The 14,786-nt window shown below is 40.2% G+C and overlaps 1 protein-coding gene across 1 annotated transcript; it reads right to left on the bottom strand.

The window, feature by feature from the left end:
• Window positions 1–3,388: 3,388 nt before the first annotated feature.
• Window positions 3,389–14,235, bottom strand: slc30a2 (solute carrier family 30 member 2; the record flags this gene model as incomplete). The annotated part of the gene is made up of 8 exons (XM_079290512.1): window positions 3,389–3,534; window positions 4,405–4,539; window positions 4,872–4,977; window positions 5,415–5,634; window positions 6,148–6,301; window positions 6,548–6,694; window positions 8,386–8,597; window positions 14,153–14,235. 8 exons carry the CDS (start codon window positions 14,233–14,235, stop codon window positions 3,389–3,391), a joined length of 1,203 nt encoding a protein of 400 aa, XP_079146638.1.
• Between the last annotated feature and the right edge of the window lie 551 nt (window positions 14,236–14,786).

The raw sequence follows: 14,786 nt of genomic DNA, 5'->3' as shown, positions 1-14,786 counted from the left end.
TTCCTAAAGTACTGAAGAAAAAAACCCATTTTAAATTGTACATATGAAGTCAATCTGCTGCTGAAGATCATGGAAAACGATCGAAACACAACAACAGCTGCTATCGGAACTATTGGATTGTTTTGCCAATAAATTACGTGTCTGATGTTTTAGGATAAACATAAAATAGTTTACATCTATTTCGCTACATCTCCAGAGTAATCCAGCCTCTCCATCATCTGCAATCTTTTATTTCACGTTACAAAAAACTCTTTGCCACACGTAAAAATGAAATATCAAACATCACAGATGTGGAATTATGCAACATCAGCAGAGCACACAGACAAGTAGGACCGATTGTACAAGAGGGATATTTACACACGTATACACAAAATCATACACAGAAAACACAATATTTGACATATTTACAACAGTCACACACGGAGTACAATTGTCACGGACGGTAACGGCACAAAGCATTCTCAAACATTAGACTTCCAGAGTGAACAAACGAGAACGAAGGTAAATGAAGAACTTCAGAACGCACGTACATCAAAACCAGTACAGTAAAACGCATTGGTCTGTGTTACATTCACTTCGTTTCGTCTTAGCTGTTGGGTCCATATATATTCTCATTTTGCATCATTTCAAAAGGGAAAATGTATTTTAAATATACGGGATCTCCTCAAACATTGGTGAAAATATAGAATTTTGAAGAAGAAATCTTTTCTTTGATTAATCCTCCGCACGGCGTGTCAACGTGTTCTGATTGGCAGTTGGACGAGGAAACTTCATGACTGTACGTGACATTGAAGAACGGCTAACAACCATGCACGTGTTCGGATCAGAATGGGCGTCGACGAGGAGTTTACGACGTACAATTGTCCTTTCTTTGAGAGCAACGAACAACATCAAGACTTTCGTAGGAGCTGCGGAACATTACAGGCATGTCGACGGGCTGGTTGGCTTTTCTTATGGTTGCAAAAATCATCCCAATTATTCTGTTTGCTCAAAGTGTTAGCCAATACAGACCGGCTGGTTTTCGTGGTCCCCAGAAATTCGAAAACTAAAAGGGCACAATCTCGCTCCCCAGAGGATGAACTCTTTTCACACAACCTTTTCTGGCCAGTTGCCAACAACCTAACTAACGAGAGACTTCTGCTGAAAAGCTAATGCTGAGCTGCAGCGATGGCTTGAGAAGCTGGAGGCTGAATGGAATTGCTTGATAAATGTCTGGCAGCTAAGCTGCATTGCTGTCTGATGGAGACGTATGGAGAGTTGGAATAAGATGGAAAGAGGGCGGGATATGTATAAACCATGACATGTGTTGAAAGGAGATTTATAGTGTAAGGGCTTGAGCGAAAGGGCACAGTAAAGAAGGCGAGGTGTCATTCAAGTGTCCTAGTTCTAATGGGACGATAGAGTTCTAAAGGAGTTAGCATCGCTCCGGTTCCCTCGACTAAAATTCGATGGGATTCTTCCAGTGGATTTTGGATTATTGCGGAAAATAATCTGTGTGATACTTATGATACTTACACGTTTAGTTCAACAAGATAATCCTCACAAATAAACACCACTTTTATGATTTTTGAAGCGTGGTTGCAACCGGCAGAAGTCAAAGAGCTAACGGGCTAACTACACCGCGGTCACGTGACTTCACGTCACCACCACTGAGCTGAAGGAGAGCTGAAATAGCGATGACGTTTAGTTGTTTCATTTAGACACAACAGACACGTAAAAGCTTAAAAGCTGCATTAGAGGTGCGTTCACTGACGTATTTAATATCGTAGAAGAAACCGTTAAAATCTCCTCAGCTTGTGTCAAACCACAGACCTTACTTCAATCTTATTAAAAACATATTGACTTTGAGACGGGGAACCTGAAGTGCAAAAACGCTGACTCATTTCTGGGTTTTGTGACTCATTCCTGTAGCACTCTGTTGCTTTGTCACAATTCACGTACTTCTGTATTTTAGAATGTCAAGACATTATTAAGAGTTTGCAAATAAAAACGTTAACCCATGACCGGCTAGTGTTGCAGATTCCTGTCGGACTTTGTGTGGGAAAAGCAGATTAACGGAACAAAGATGGCAGTGAGCTGGAGAGTGAGTGTGTCCGGAGGTAGACGGGCCTTTTGGTAAAGTTTTGGTAAAACATTAAAAGTCATCCATGTGTCTCTGGTAGAACATGACATCAGGTGCTCCATGCTAACAGTTTCAGAAAAAGTGAGGCCTTCTTGATTTTAAGGAGTCCAAGACAACCTTTTCATCTCTGTGAAGAAAACTTCATGAAACAGTTTGTTTTTTAAAGTTTAGATTATTAATTAAGATGTGAATTAAAAAATTTGAAAAATACGCAGTTAAAACAACCAAAGAGCTAATAGAAGAATGTCAAAAAAGAGGTATGATTGATCAAAAATTACAGATATTTGTATTAAAAGTTCCGAAAAAATAACAGGAAAACTCTGATGCAATATTCACAGGAAATAACCTGCCCAACACTCCAAACCACAATCCAAATCACTCGTTTTAAACAAACTTCCTGTGGCACAGTTTATCAGTTCTACTGTTATTGTTATGCAATGAATATAACATGAAATATCCTTAAAATGTCACTTAGTCAGGGGTCGCCACTCTACTCAGTGATAGAAAAAGTTGTGAAACACTGATCTGGACATCAAACGTGGAATAAAAAACAAGCGTCCTTCACAAGGGTGCTCAGGATGGACCCCTGCTGCTTCTATCGGTCGCCTTCATATCCATGCAAGCGTTTTGACGGCGTATCACCCAGAACTGGACAAACACGGAGAAGTTATTGAGTTTGGAAAAAGGTCTGTAACTTATTTGCAACTACTGTAAACCAGCTGTGAGATAGCAAACTATTCCTGCAAACAAATTATGTTATGATAGAATATTTTCCCCCTCTATCTCAATAGTGCTGTTGTGCAATTTTTGATTAGGTTCAGAATTCGAGGTTTTTCTGGCTCTGTTACATCTTCAGGACTCGACTTTTCTTTACAAGCCAGCACCATATCACTCCAGTATGCAGTTTGAATTCTTCTATTCTCGGTATTTGGTAAAAGCTCCATGCAAGCTTAGAGATCAGAGCATGCACTCTATTTTCTTTCTCTGAAGAGGGACTTTATTGGAGGACTGCCAGGCTTAGCTCCATGTTAGCATGGAGCTCCAGCGTCAGCACTCTGCTACCAGCACATGGATGATTTCGCTGTCTCGTGACTAAATGGCAAACACACAAAAAAAAACCCTACTAACAATAGTTTCTACTCCTGAAACAGGAAGCTGCATTGTGAACACAGCTGTCACTGCACCAGCTCACCCAGAGACAATGGAGGAATAATGCCTGAGCCGTTTGGTGTTGCTGTTGGGTATCCGGTCCGGTCCGGTCCGGTATCAGTCACTGGGGTCCTGGCAGTGGGAGCAGTGGCTCATGTCTTCGGAGTAGAGCTCCACCTGGATGGTGATGCTGTGGAAACCAAACTTGGTGTGGAGCAGATCGGTGGCCTCCTGCAGCACCGACTGAGCGTCGGCACCCTCCTCTGACGTGAAGCGAGGAAGTAGAAAACAAAAGCGTGAGTCTGTTTTTACTCGAACGTTCCTCTCATTTCTACGTTCTTCATGAGAGGAACTGAGTGATTGTAGTTGAAATATGAAATCAGACTGGAGAACATGTATGAACACTGATATAGATGATATATACAGTAATGGCACATTTTGTGTGGCATTGCAATTGTAAATTATATTTTTGCTTTCATGTTACCTTATAGCACCAAATCTTCACAAACTTAACAAACTTCACAATCCTCAAATGCACAAGTTACATCTGTTGCTCTTATCTGCTATAGTCTAGTTTCTCACTTCTCACTTGTCGGTGTGGCCATGGATGATTAAAACTACCACAAAACAACCACAAAGACTTACAACAGAGACGCGAAATGTCCACAAAGAGACAAAACAACAACTAAAAGAGGCTTAACAACTATGTTTATTTATTATTTATTATTTATCATTTATCATTTATCATTTATTATTTATTATTTATCATTTATTATTTATTATTTATTATTTGTTATTTGTTATTTATCATTTATCATTTATCATTTATTATTCATCATTTATCATTTATTATTTATTATTTATTATTTATTATTTATTATTTATTATTTATTATTGACCATTTATTATTTATTATTTATCATTTATCATTTATCATTTATTATTTATTATTTATCATTTATTATTTATTATTTATTATTTATCATTTATCATTTATTATTTATCATTTATAATTTATAATTTATAATTTATAATTTATAATTTATTTATTTATTTATGTAGGAGAGGAGGTGGGGCCCATCGCCTCATAATCCTCCCTTGTGTGTCGGTCGTGGAGCTTTACGGTACGTTACCTATGGCCACGTGAACAGACACCAGCGCCTGGCCCAGAGTCAGAGCCCAGAGGTGCAGAGAGTGCAGAGACTTCACAGCCGTCACGGACAGCAGCACCTCCTTCACCGAGTTAAACTCGATTCCTTTCGGGGAGCCTGAAGAACAGCAGGACACAAATTAATACGCAATGAAATCCCATGAAATGAAGACAATAAAAACCTGGTTATCATGTTTTCACATTTTCAGTACTATTTAGGTGACCTGTAATAGTGACATGCAAAGGGAATTTAAAAAAAGCGTCCCCAGGATGTGACCATCTGTGTTCTTTGTTCTGCATGAACAGCTAGCATCACCTGAACATTGAAGAGCTCACCAATTAACAATTACTATCTTGTTTAATCCTAACTTATAACATTTTAAGCATTCTCTTCTCCCAACCGAAACATTTTTAAAGTGGTAGAGGAAGAAAAGGTTCCAGGTGAAGTACCTTCCATGAGTATCCTGAAGACGTCTCTGAGGATGGTGACGGTGGTGCAGAGGACGAAGACGGAGAACAGGAACGTGCAGATGGGATCTGCAACTTTGTACTCGGGCTGCAAGAGAGAAAAGAGCTTTTTAAAGAGTAAAGAAACGGGCATCAGATGGTGTTCTTCCACAGTCAGTAGCCATCAAAGTGCCCAGGGCAAACAGAAAAGGGAACAGCTTGCATGAATTTAAACATATTAAACCCTTTCACTGTAAACCCTTTGGATAGCCTTGATGCTTTTTAAAATAACACATTATAGTGCAGTTTTTTTTGGTATAAACGGTGCATTTTACAGAGAATATTCAGGTAAAGTACAAAATGAATTCATTGTTTTTCCATTCATTTCATAGAAAAGCTCTTGCAACAGTATCTAGACCATAAACTAGTCAATATTCTGCACGATTCAAGTTAAAGGGCTTCATAAGGGTTGTTTTTTTTAAAGCGCCAATATCAGCAAACTGACATTTCGGTCTCACCCTAACATGAACGTGATCTATATCTGACCCGAAAGTAGATGATGATCGCTGCCACCATGACGCCGACGCTCTGCAGCAGGTCTCCGACCACGTGGATGAAGGCGGCGCGGACGCTGGTGTTGCTGTGGCCACCGAGGAGCGCGTGGGAGTGGCCGTGAGCGACGGGGCTCTGGCCGCCCTCGTCGATCTGCTGGTAGCCGCTGCCGTGGGCGTGGAAGGTGGTGGAATGATGGAGGATGTAGGCCATGCTGCAGAACAGAAAGAGGTAGTTTGATTATTGTGGTTTTTATTCTTTCCCGAGGAGAGAATCACTTGTGAAGATTAAGGTTTGAGCTTCAAACACGAATTTCCCCGCGAAGAAAGGAAAATAAAACCAGAGACATGAAGTGGTTCAACCACAGTCTGTATATAAGAAGTCCATGTCGTCATCGTGACGTCACCCGTCGGTTTGTGGACTACTTTTTTGAAGTATTTTTGCCGTCGCCATCTTGTTTTTTTGCAACCAGAAGTGACACAAGAGGGTGGAGCTGAATACATGTTTTTGGATCTCACTCCCCTGTAACTTTATTCGGCGATAGATCGTGACTTAACACACATTTATTTCAATTAAAAGCTTCAAGATTATTACTTTAAGTAAAAGTAGCACTACTCTAAGAACCCTTGTTCTCCTTTGAGAAAACAAAAAACATTTATTAATCTCCGCCTTCACTACAGCGCCATAATGTACAATGTCAACGCCATCATTGCTGAGCACCACTCACATTATATTGACGATGACGGCACAGCCGGAGGTGACCAACATTACACGGCCGTCAATCTCGTAGTCGTTGCGTACGATCCTCTCGATGGCTAAATAGACCAGAGCCCCCGTAACGATCCAGATGGAAATGGCGGAGATGAATGCCCCGAGGATCTCTGAGGAGAGGAGAGGAGAGGCGGCAATCTTAATTACTTTTATATTGTAATGCAGTTCATCACACTCTCTACACACACGTCTATCTGAGCACCGCGAGGACATGAAGTGAAATAACAAGAGGACATTCCTCAGAGGCAGAGCTTCGACAGAAACACGAGTGTCAGACACACAACACGCTCAAGATAACTCTGATTCGCTCATAATTCAAAACTCCCACACATAAACGTCTGATCTCTCGTTCTGACCTGATCGGTACCAACCGAAGTTCATGGTTTTGGTGGGCGGTCTGGAGGAGATCCACAGGGAGAACAGGCTCACCATCATGCTGCCAAAATCTGTGAGGAGGTGGGCCGCATCGGTCATGATGGCCAGGCTGTGGGCCAGGTAGCCTCCTGCAGGAAACCAGCAAAAAACAGTATTACCGCTTTCAAAACAGGCGGCGACCAAAGGGTCTTAAAAGTGAAGCCAGTGCTTCACGTGTTAAAGCTGCATTCTCTCTAGTGTCCACCAGGGGGCGACTCCTCTGGTTGTATAGAAGTCTATAGAAAATGACTCTACTTCTCTCTTGATTTATTACCTCAGTAAACATTGTAAACATGAGTTTATGTCTCAATCTCTAGTTTCAAGTCTTCTTCAATACAGCATGATGTTCATTTAGTACATTATGCTCCATTTGTGCTTTAGGGCGGGGCTACACGGTGATTGACAGGTCTCTCCCCTAGCATTGTTTGGCCTGTGAGTTGTCCATGTTTTCGTCTCAGAACTTCAACCCTCTCACTGTGTGTTTTTTTTACAGTTTATGAAAGTTAATTGTAACATTTTGGTCGCCTAAAAATGTCTTATTCAGCTTTCGGTTGTACTTAAGTCCATCGTCTTGTGTCACTTATGGTTGCAAAAAAACAAAAACAACGATGTGAAAATGCCGAACTCAAGGCCTCGAAACCACAAACCAATGGGTGACGCCACGATGACTACGTCCACTTCTTATTTACAGTCTATGCTTGAATATCGATCTTATACTGTAGTTGTTTGCCATACGGTATAAAAATGTAATATTATTAAGCCATGCAAATACGAGCGATTGTCCAGGAAATAGATCACTGCTGTAAAACCGGACATGAACCTCTATGGACGTTTATTTATGACAAAAAATATTAAGCAATCTGGAGATCAAGACTCGAGAGACAGATTCTGTGCAAAGTGCTCACTTTGTGTGCATTTGTTCAAAATCTGTTTCCAAAAATGCACCAAAACCAGGTTGTTAAAGTCAAAATGATGTCAGCCTTGTCAACATGGTGTTTTACTGATATTGCTCAAATCTTGTGAACACAATTGACCCCCCCGCTAAGCCCCGCCTCCCGCTGCAGCACTAGCTTAGCATAGAAGTGCTACCGCTCTGCTAATGTTCGTGCCACAGGTTTTAAGGTAGAAACGTATTTCTGCTTCAAACCTCTTCGGGTGACGAGTATCACTATCACACAACGTTTAACCACGACGAACTCCAAATCCACAAAACCAGCCTGAAAATCAAGAAAATCTGAAAGAATTGCACGAGAGCCGATTGGGCAGTCGGTGTCCGAGGGGCGGGACTTAGCGAAGGGTCAATTCCTTCTTGTGTCCTTAAAAACATCTGCTATTCTCACGGTTCAAAAGTTGTTTTGCTCAAATGAATGACTCCCTGTGGTCTCCGTTCTGACTTATAGATGAGTGCTTGAAATGATTGCATGTGCTCGCTCAATAGTTTTGACACTAATGAGCTTCCGTACAATGTTAAACGTGCTTCTCTGGTGTCTGATGTAAGCTTTGCAGAAGGTGTAAATCCAGACACACTCAACAAGCGTTTATCGGCTCTCTTTTGATCGTCAAATTGACATCAAATGTTTGTCATTTCAATGTGTCTCTATTTGTTTCACACCTCATTTATCAGTTGCACAAATCGTACTGTAGTAGTAGTATAGTAGTATCAAGCTGTTTTATTTCAAAATGTACAAAACTATACGTCAGAAAACTGCTGTATTCTGTATCTTCAGTCTGATTTTCTGGCTCTCTTTCGTCCCTGAGGTTTGAGCTTCTAAACGTTTACCTATGACCTCGCCAATCATGAAGACGAGGCAGACGGCCGACGCGATGTAGAGCTTCTTCTTGGCCAGCAGCCTGTCGCCGCTCTCCTCTCGCGCCGGCGCTTTGGCCCCGTGGCAGTGGGCGCCGACGGGCCGCTTCAGCTCGATGGCACCGGCCACGCCTCCGTTCTTGAAGGGGAAGTCGGGATATTGCTCTTTGGAATCTGGAAAGGAGCTGCAGGGACAAAGAGAAGGTATGTGAGAGGGTCTTATAGTGGCACTGTGAAAAGAAAAGAAAAGCACATAGACCACTTGAAGGGGCACAGAAGTATGACTGTGTTTGGGATTCCCTCCAGTGACTTCAAGGTTGCTGCTCAGAGGAAAAGATCCTCTCATTTTGGATTGAACTGGATTTACACTCGTCTGGTAGTCGTCTATAGAACGTGTTGAGACACATGCTCTGAATTAAAGTCCTCGTGAAACGGAAATGAAAACGCTCCACACACTCCTCCCTAAAAGTTGCTTGATGGATGTAATGCTATAAATTGGTCGGTAGTAACTTATGAAAGCAGATTTCATTTTGTTTTACAGGAAGAAAAGATAATTGGATTTTGATTAAAAAAACACAAGAGGTAGCGACGCTACAAACGTGACGCTCTTATAGAATATGATGCATCGATGTAGATTAAACTGGCCAACAGGATATAAAGGAGTTCACATGCAACATACAGTCATATTAATCCAGAAGGTTTTTACCTTTGATACTTTTTCACAGTGTGGTAGTACTTTTACTTGAGTGATCTAAAAACTTCTCCCACCGTTGCCGAGTCTGAGGTGACTTTGTTTCGTTGTTCTGCTGGTGAAACTGGCAGAATAAGAGTTGGGCCAACATGGCTGTTAATGCAAGGTGATATAATGCTCCAACATGTTGGCATTCAGGGTGGTTGTTCACCTTGTAACCGCCTCACGTACTACAGTATAAGACACTGAGTGGAATTGATTTTGGGAGTAAACGTTGCTGCGTGGAAACAGATATTCTCCTGACAAAGTGGATTACAATCAATGTTCGCTGCAGTGGCAGAATGGCGAGACGGGGTCATCTGGTGAAGAAGGAACGGGTGAAATCGATGAATGCCGACAGTGAGCGGGGCTGTGTGGATGAAAACAGACTCGCTGAACTTTAACAACTCAGACCTGAGTTCAGTACATTTACTGGTACCTGAGTGAAAGGTTCTCTACTCGATACTCAGAGAATTAGTGTAAACTAAACTCAATATTGAACTGAACCTCACCAAGTAGTTTCCTGTAATGTCAGAGGTTTATTTTGAAAAGGCCGTATACATGTAACAAGAGGAAATTGTCACGTTTTGCTGGACTTGAAATGAGGAGAAACTTTTCTTCTATTTCTATTGTAAGAGGATACGTTGAGTACTAACACTGCTATTATTACTACGACTCATTGATTCTTCTCAATCAAACAGCCAATCATCAGACTGGTGATGTTTTTAACATCTGGTCACAGTGATTGTGTTCAACCTGAGAATTACCCGTCAGCTCTGACCACAGACAACTACATTCATTTGGATTGTAATCAGGGAACAGAACGAAACACTGACTTCTGCATTTTACACACACACACACACACACGCACACACACACACACACACACATACACACACACACACACACACACACACACACACACACATATACGTAGGTCCAAACTGAAAAGAATCAGCCAAGTGGAAAACAGATTCTGTTCAATTATACCACTGAGACATGAGAGCGCGCACACACACACACACACACACACACCCTTTATACACACTGTTCTGAAGCCTTAAAGCTGTATGTTCATATGTGAGCATGTTCTTATTATGCAAATAAAAAATAGATTTGTAAATAATAAATAAATAAATATCCAAATACAACCACAAACACTTAATGTGGCCGTGAGGCTTTTCTATTGTACAACAAATGTATTTACCGCATTATATTCATTTTTAAGATGAATATCTACTTTAGTACTGCACAGTAAAATAAAATCACCCTTAATTATAAAAGATATTTTCATGAAAGACCAGTTTTTTGTGAGCTTGTTAGCATTTTGCTAAGTTAGTTCCTTTCTGTCCGGACTTGATTTCAGGAAACACAGAGAAACTTTATCGTTTTTCACATTCGGCGTCATGAATTTTCACATATTTATTTTGTTCATCTGTTGGTTTTGTGTGCACAGAACAATGTCCTTGAGTCCGACATTATTTAACTCAGACAGGAAGAACAGCGCAGACATCATTTTGTTGTGTGTGGTCGTGGTTCCTCCTGCGCAGGTGTGTTTTCTGAATTATAAATTGAGTCTAAAATGTTCAACAAAACGAGTGAACGCCCTTATTTAACCGTACACTCTATAAGTAAGCACTTCTGCCTCACCTTTGGTGCATCATGCATCGTCTCATGTTTGAATACAACACAACAGCTGCATACGTCTCTTTGATGAGCAATACAAAGGTAATAAAGAGCTTTTACGGTTATTGTTATTGCCTTATGACGCATATTTAATCTCAAACGTCTTAACAAAGAAATTGGTGTGACGTTTCCTGCACCCTGTTCCATTAAGATTGTATTAACTGCTGCATTAAGTTCTCGGTTGGCAAAATGACGACACTGTGCACATGGTGTCTGAAATATTGGAGTTCATCTGTTGGTCAATAACGCCGCAGGGCAGGTGTGCCGAGAGCTGAGGGAACATTCAACGATCTGTGAAATGAAGTGACATGAAGAGACCCTCCGAAGAGATGTCCACTGAAACAATAACCATCCAGCCTTTTATTACAGCTGCAGTCTGCTGTATGAGCTCTATTTCACTGCACTTTATGCATCTGACAAAACAGTGCCTGCTGGGAGAAAGGAGGACTGCTGCAGCGCAGGACAACGTGTGGTCCAGCGGCTTTAACAGAAGAGTCCTTTAATTACAACTAATTATAACTGTTGTGACTGTAGCCCTGACTTGTCAAAAACATAACCGTCTACGTGGTTGTCAGTTGATACAAGATCATAATTACGTTGGTCTTTAAAGATTCTCCACACTATCTATTTTTATTCAATACGTTAGCAGCTTGATCCACTGTGGTCCAGACTGAAATAACAGCTATCAGATGGTTTTGCGTGACATTTTGTACAGACATTAATGGTTTCCAGAGGATGAATCATAATGATGTCGGTGATCCTCTGACTTTTTGATCTGGCGCCATCATCAGGTCAAAAGTTCAGGTTGTCTATTACTTTTGTTTATAACAATTCCTGCAAAACTAACGACATTCCCATCATCTTTGTGTTGAGAATGCAAATGTTACAATGCTAACGCATTCAACTGAGATGCTAAACATGCTATGTGCATACGTAGCATCATTAGCATTGTCATTGTTAGCATGTTAGCATGCATTTAGCATTTAGAATACAAAATATTCACATTACTTTTAAAATATTTAAAATGCAAATTCAACATTTTATATCTGTATTGATACATATTGTCTCTGGAAAATATTTGAATCATGATTTTGTATTCTGAGAAGATGTTTTGATGAATATGATCTTTAAGTTACACTTATCTTAACTATATTAGGTTAAAACCTAAATGATATGAATTAAATAACTTATGAGCTACCAGAAGACCAGGCTGGTGACCAAAGTGCATTAAAAGGCCGGACTGGCTCCACTGGTTTAATATGAGGGACAGAAGCAGCGTCTCCTGCCAGACTCCCATTGACCCTCAGCTAGTTATGCTGCCTTCACGTGCTGCCAGAAATATCAGAATTAACAGTGAGTAAATGATCCGACTAAATACAGCAGGGCGGTCTCATGCAGCATTCAATACCAACGAAGAAATAATGCGCAGTAATTCATAGATATCCCACGAGCAGGTTCAGTGGATTAATAAGAACATTTATGGGTTTACAAACTTCTGCTGATGCTTGACAATAATTAACTCCTTTCCATTTATGAATAACATTATTCATCATGTGGCTGCCACTGTCGTCATAATCAATTAATCTACCAATTATTTTCTTACTTAATACATTTTTTTTTCTGTAAACATGTTTAAAAAAAGAGACAAATGGCAATTAAAGTTTTTATTTGACTCGTCTGCCACAACCCGATTTGTTCTCATTAATGGCTCATTACTGATCTATGAAGCGTTAATAATCAATGTATAAACCATTAATAAAGGCATTAGATACGTGTTATTATCCTATCAAGAAGTCCTCGTCAGAAAGTGGTTCAGATTGATTAATTCAATTCTTAAAAACTAGTATATGTCTTAAATATGTTGGGCCTAAATGTGAGCAAGGATGTGATGCCACTTATTTTAAGCCACTTTGCTGCCAGCTGGAAAAAATGCTGAAGATGGCACACACACACACACACACACACACACACACACACACACACACACACACACACACACACACACACACACACACACGGTGCAAATGGTGCATGAAATCCCAAATGTGATGCCATATGCACTTCTCTCTCTCTCTCTCTCTCTCTCTCTTCACCTCACTCACTCGCGCGCGCACGAACATGCACGCGTTAAAAACACCACTTTACACATCGCCTTTTTCCAAACACAAATAAAAAATTCTAGAAATGTGTTTTCCTGATGATGGGGACTTTTTAGGGGTCTAAACTGTCTGCGACAACAACCAATAATGTAAATTATGTTTTTATTCTCTCCTCGCATCTTGTTTTTGTCTCTAAAAAGTGAGAACAGTTTATTCTCATCTCGTTTTTAAATAGATGGAAGAACACCACGAGGCCCAAACTGATGATATGTAATAACGAAATAATTTCCCTCCATTGGGTTTCATTTTTCTCATGGAGGCCGATATTTCCAATGTTATCAGTCAGTGTTGATGTAGAAAACCACGCGGGTGTGTTTCTGCTGCAGCTGGTTTCACGTTGAACAAACGAAGAAATTGCAAAAATGTATTTGCGATATATGGTGAGGAAAAACCTATAGAGGATCATAAATTAATTTATTTTAAAAAAGTGTATATAGTATATATACACTTATATACTGATATATATATATATATATATATATATATATATATATATATATATATATATATATATATATATATATATATATATATAAGAACATGACTGTTATAATCATTGGTATTGATTAAAATGTTGTTTTATGGCATTATAGGCCAATACGTTTATTTTTCTAAAAGGTCAATATCTGCTCATGTGTTAATTCGTGGCGCCTTCATGTGCAGGTGTATAAACATACATGTGTTTACTGTCTCCTGCAGACTGCGCGTGCAGTGCGCGTGCAGTGCGCATGCCTCTCGCCTCCTCTAATGACAGATGATGAGTTCTTAGCACTGCTCAGTGAGCTGGCCGCGGGGGTCATTTGTCACATGGCTGTCCAGAAACAAGCCGAGCATGGAAATGAATTTGTTCATTCACATAAAACAAAGAGCGGCAGCCTGCTTAACATGCACCACGGTAACGACTGCTCCCACCATGCCTTACACAGTGTATGTATATATATATAATAAATATCATACAGATATTCACTTTTGATTTTCCGCACAAACATCACAGAGAAACATACCTTCTCATTAAACTTGACATTATTGAATAGTTGTTATTTTGTCTCTTTTTTTTTAAACATTATTTTTAAGAGCATGCCACATCTAATATTGGGCTCATGCATGTAACTTAATGCAGCATTATTCTCCATGCAGCTGAAAAACCATAAAATACAAAACCCACCTTTGTAGCTTGAGAGAATACATGTTCGCACTCTTCTCGTGTATCAGTTGAGATTTCTCCGAATTGGCAGCGATATTATCCATTTAATCAGCCTGCAGTCAGCCGGTGTCCCGTGTGAGATTTCAAGAATAAAGAAAGAAAATAAAGAATCGAAGTCAAAGTGTTTTTTTTGTTTTTTAAGAGGATCCTGCAGGAGTTGCCGGTGAGAATCGACAGGTCCGGTTCATCCCAGAGCGCATTTCAGTGAGCAGTGAGACTTCAGAGCAGACGGATACATTCCAACAGGACACGAGGAGGAAACCACATGCGGAGGTTTTTCTTAATTTTAGTTTTTTGTATAGCCTCGAACACGGAGCTGCAGCAGCAGTAATAATAAGACACGCCGCGCTGTGAGCACTGCAGCTGTGAGTGTGCAGGACAGAAACCTACAGTGAAGCCTGACTGATCTCCATGCAGGACCTCCGGTTGGTGCATCCTCTAATGGACGAGCATCATCAATTCATTCACAGAAACACAGACTAAATCATTTAAATAATGTTTTAAAATTATATGTAAATAAACATTATAATCTTTGACTCTCCTGCACATTTTTACAGTGAGGGTGTGTTGCAGATGTTCAGTTTTTTGTTTTTTT

The sequence above is a fragment of the Melanostigma gelatinosum genome, assembly GCF_949748355.1.
Source record: "Melanostigma gelatinosum genome assembly, chromosome: 19".
NCBI lineage: Eukaryota > Metazoa > Chordata > Actinopteri > Perciformes > Zoarcidae > Melanostigma > Melanostigma gelatinosum.
This window is presented reverse-complemented; position numbering and strand designations above follow the sequence as displayed.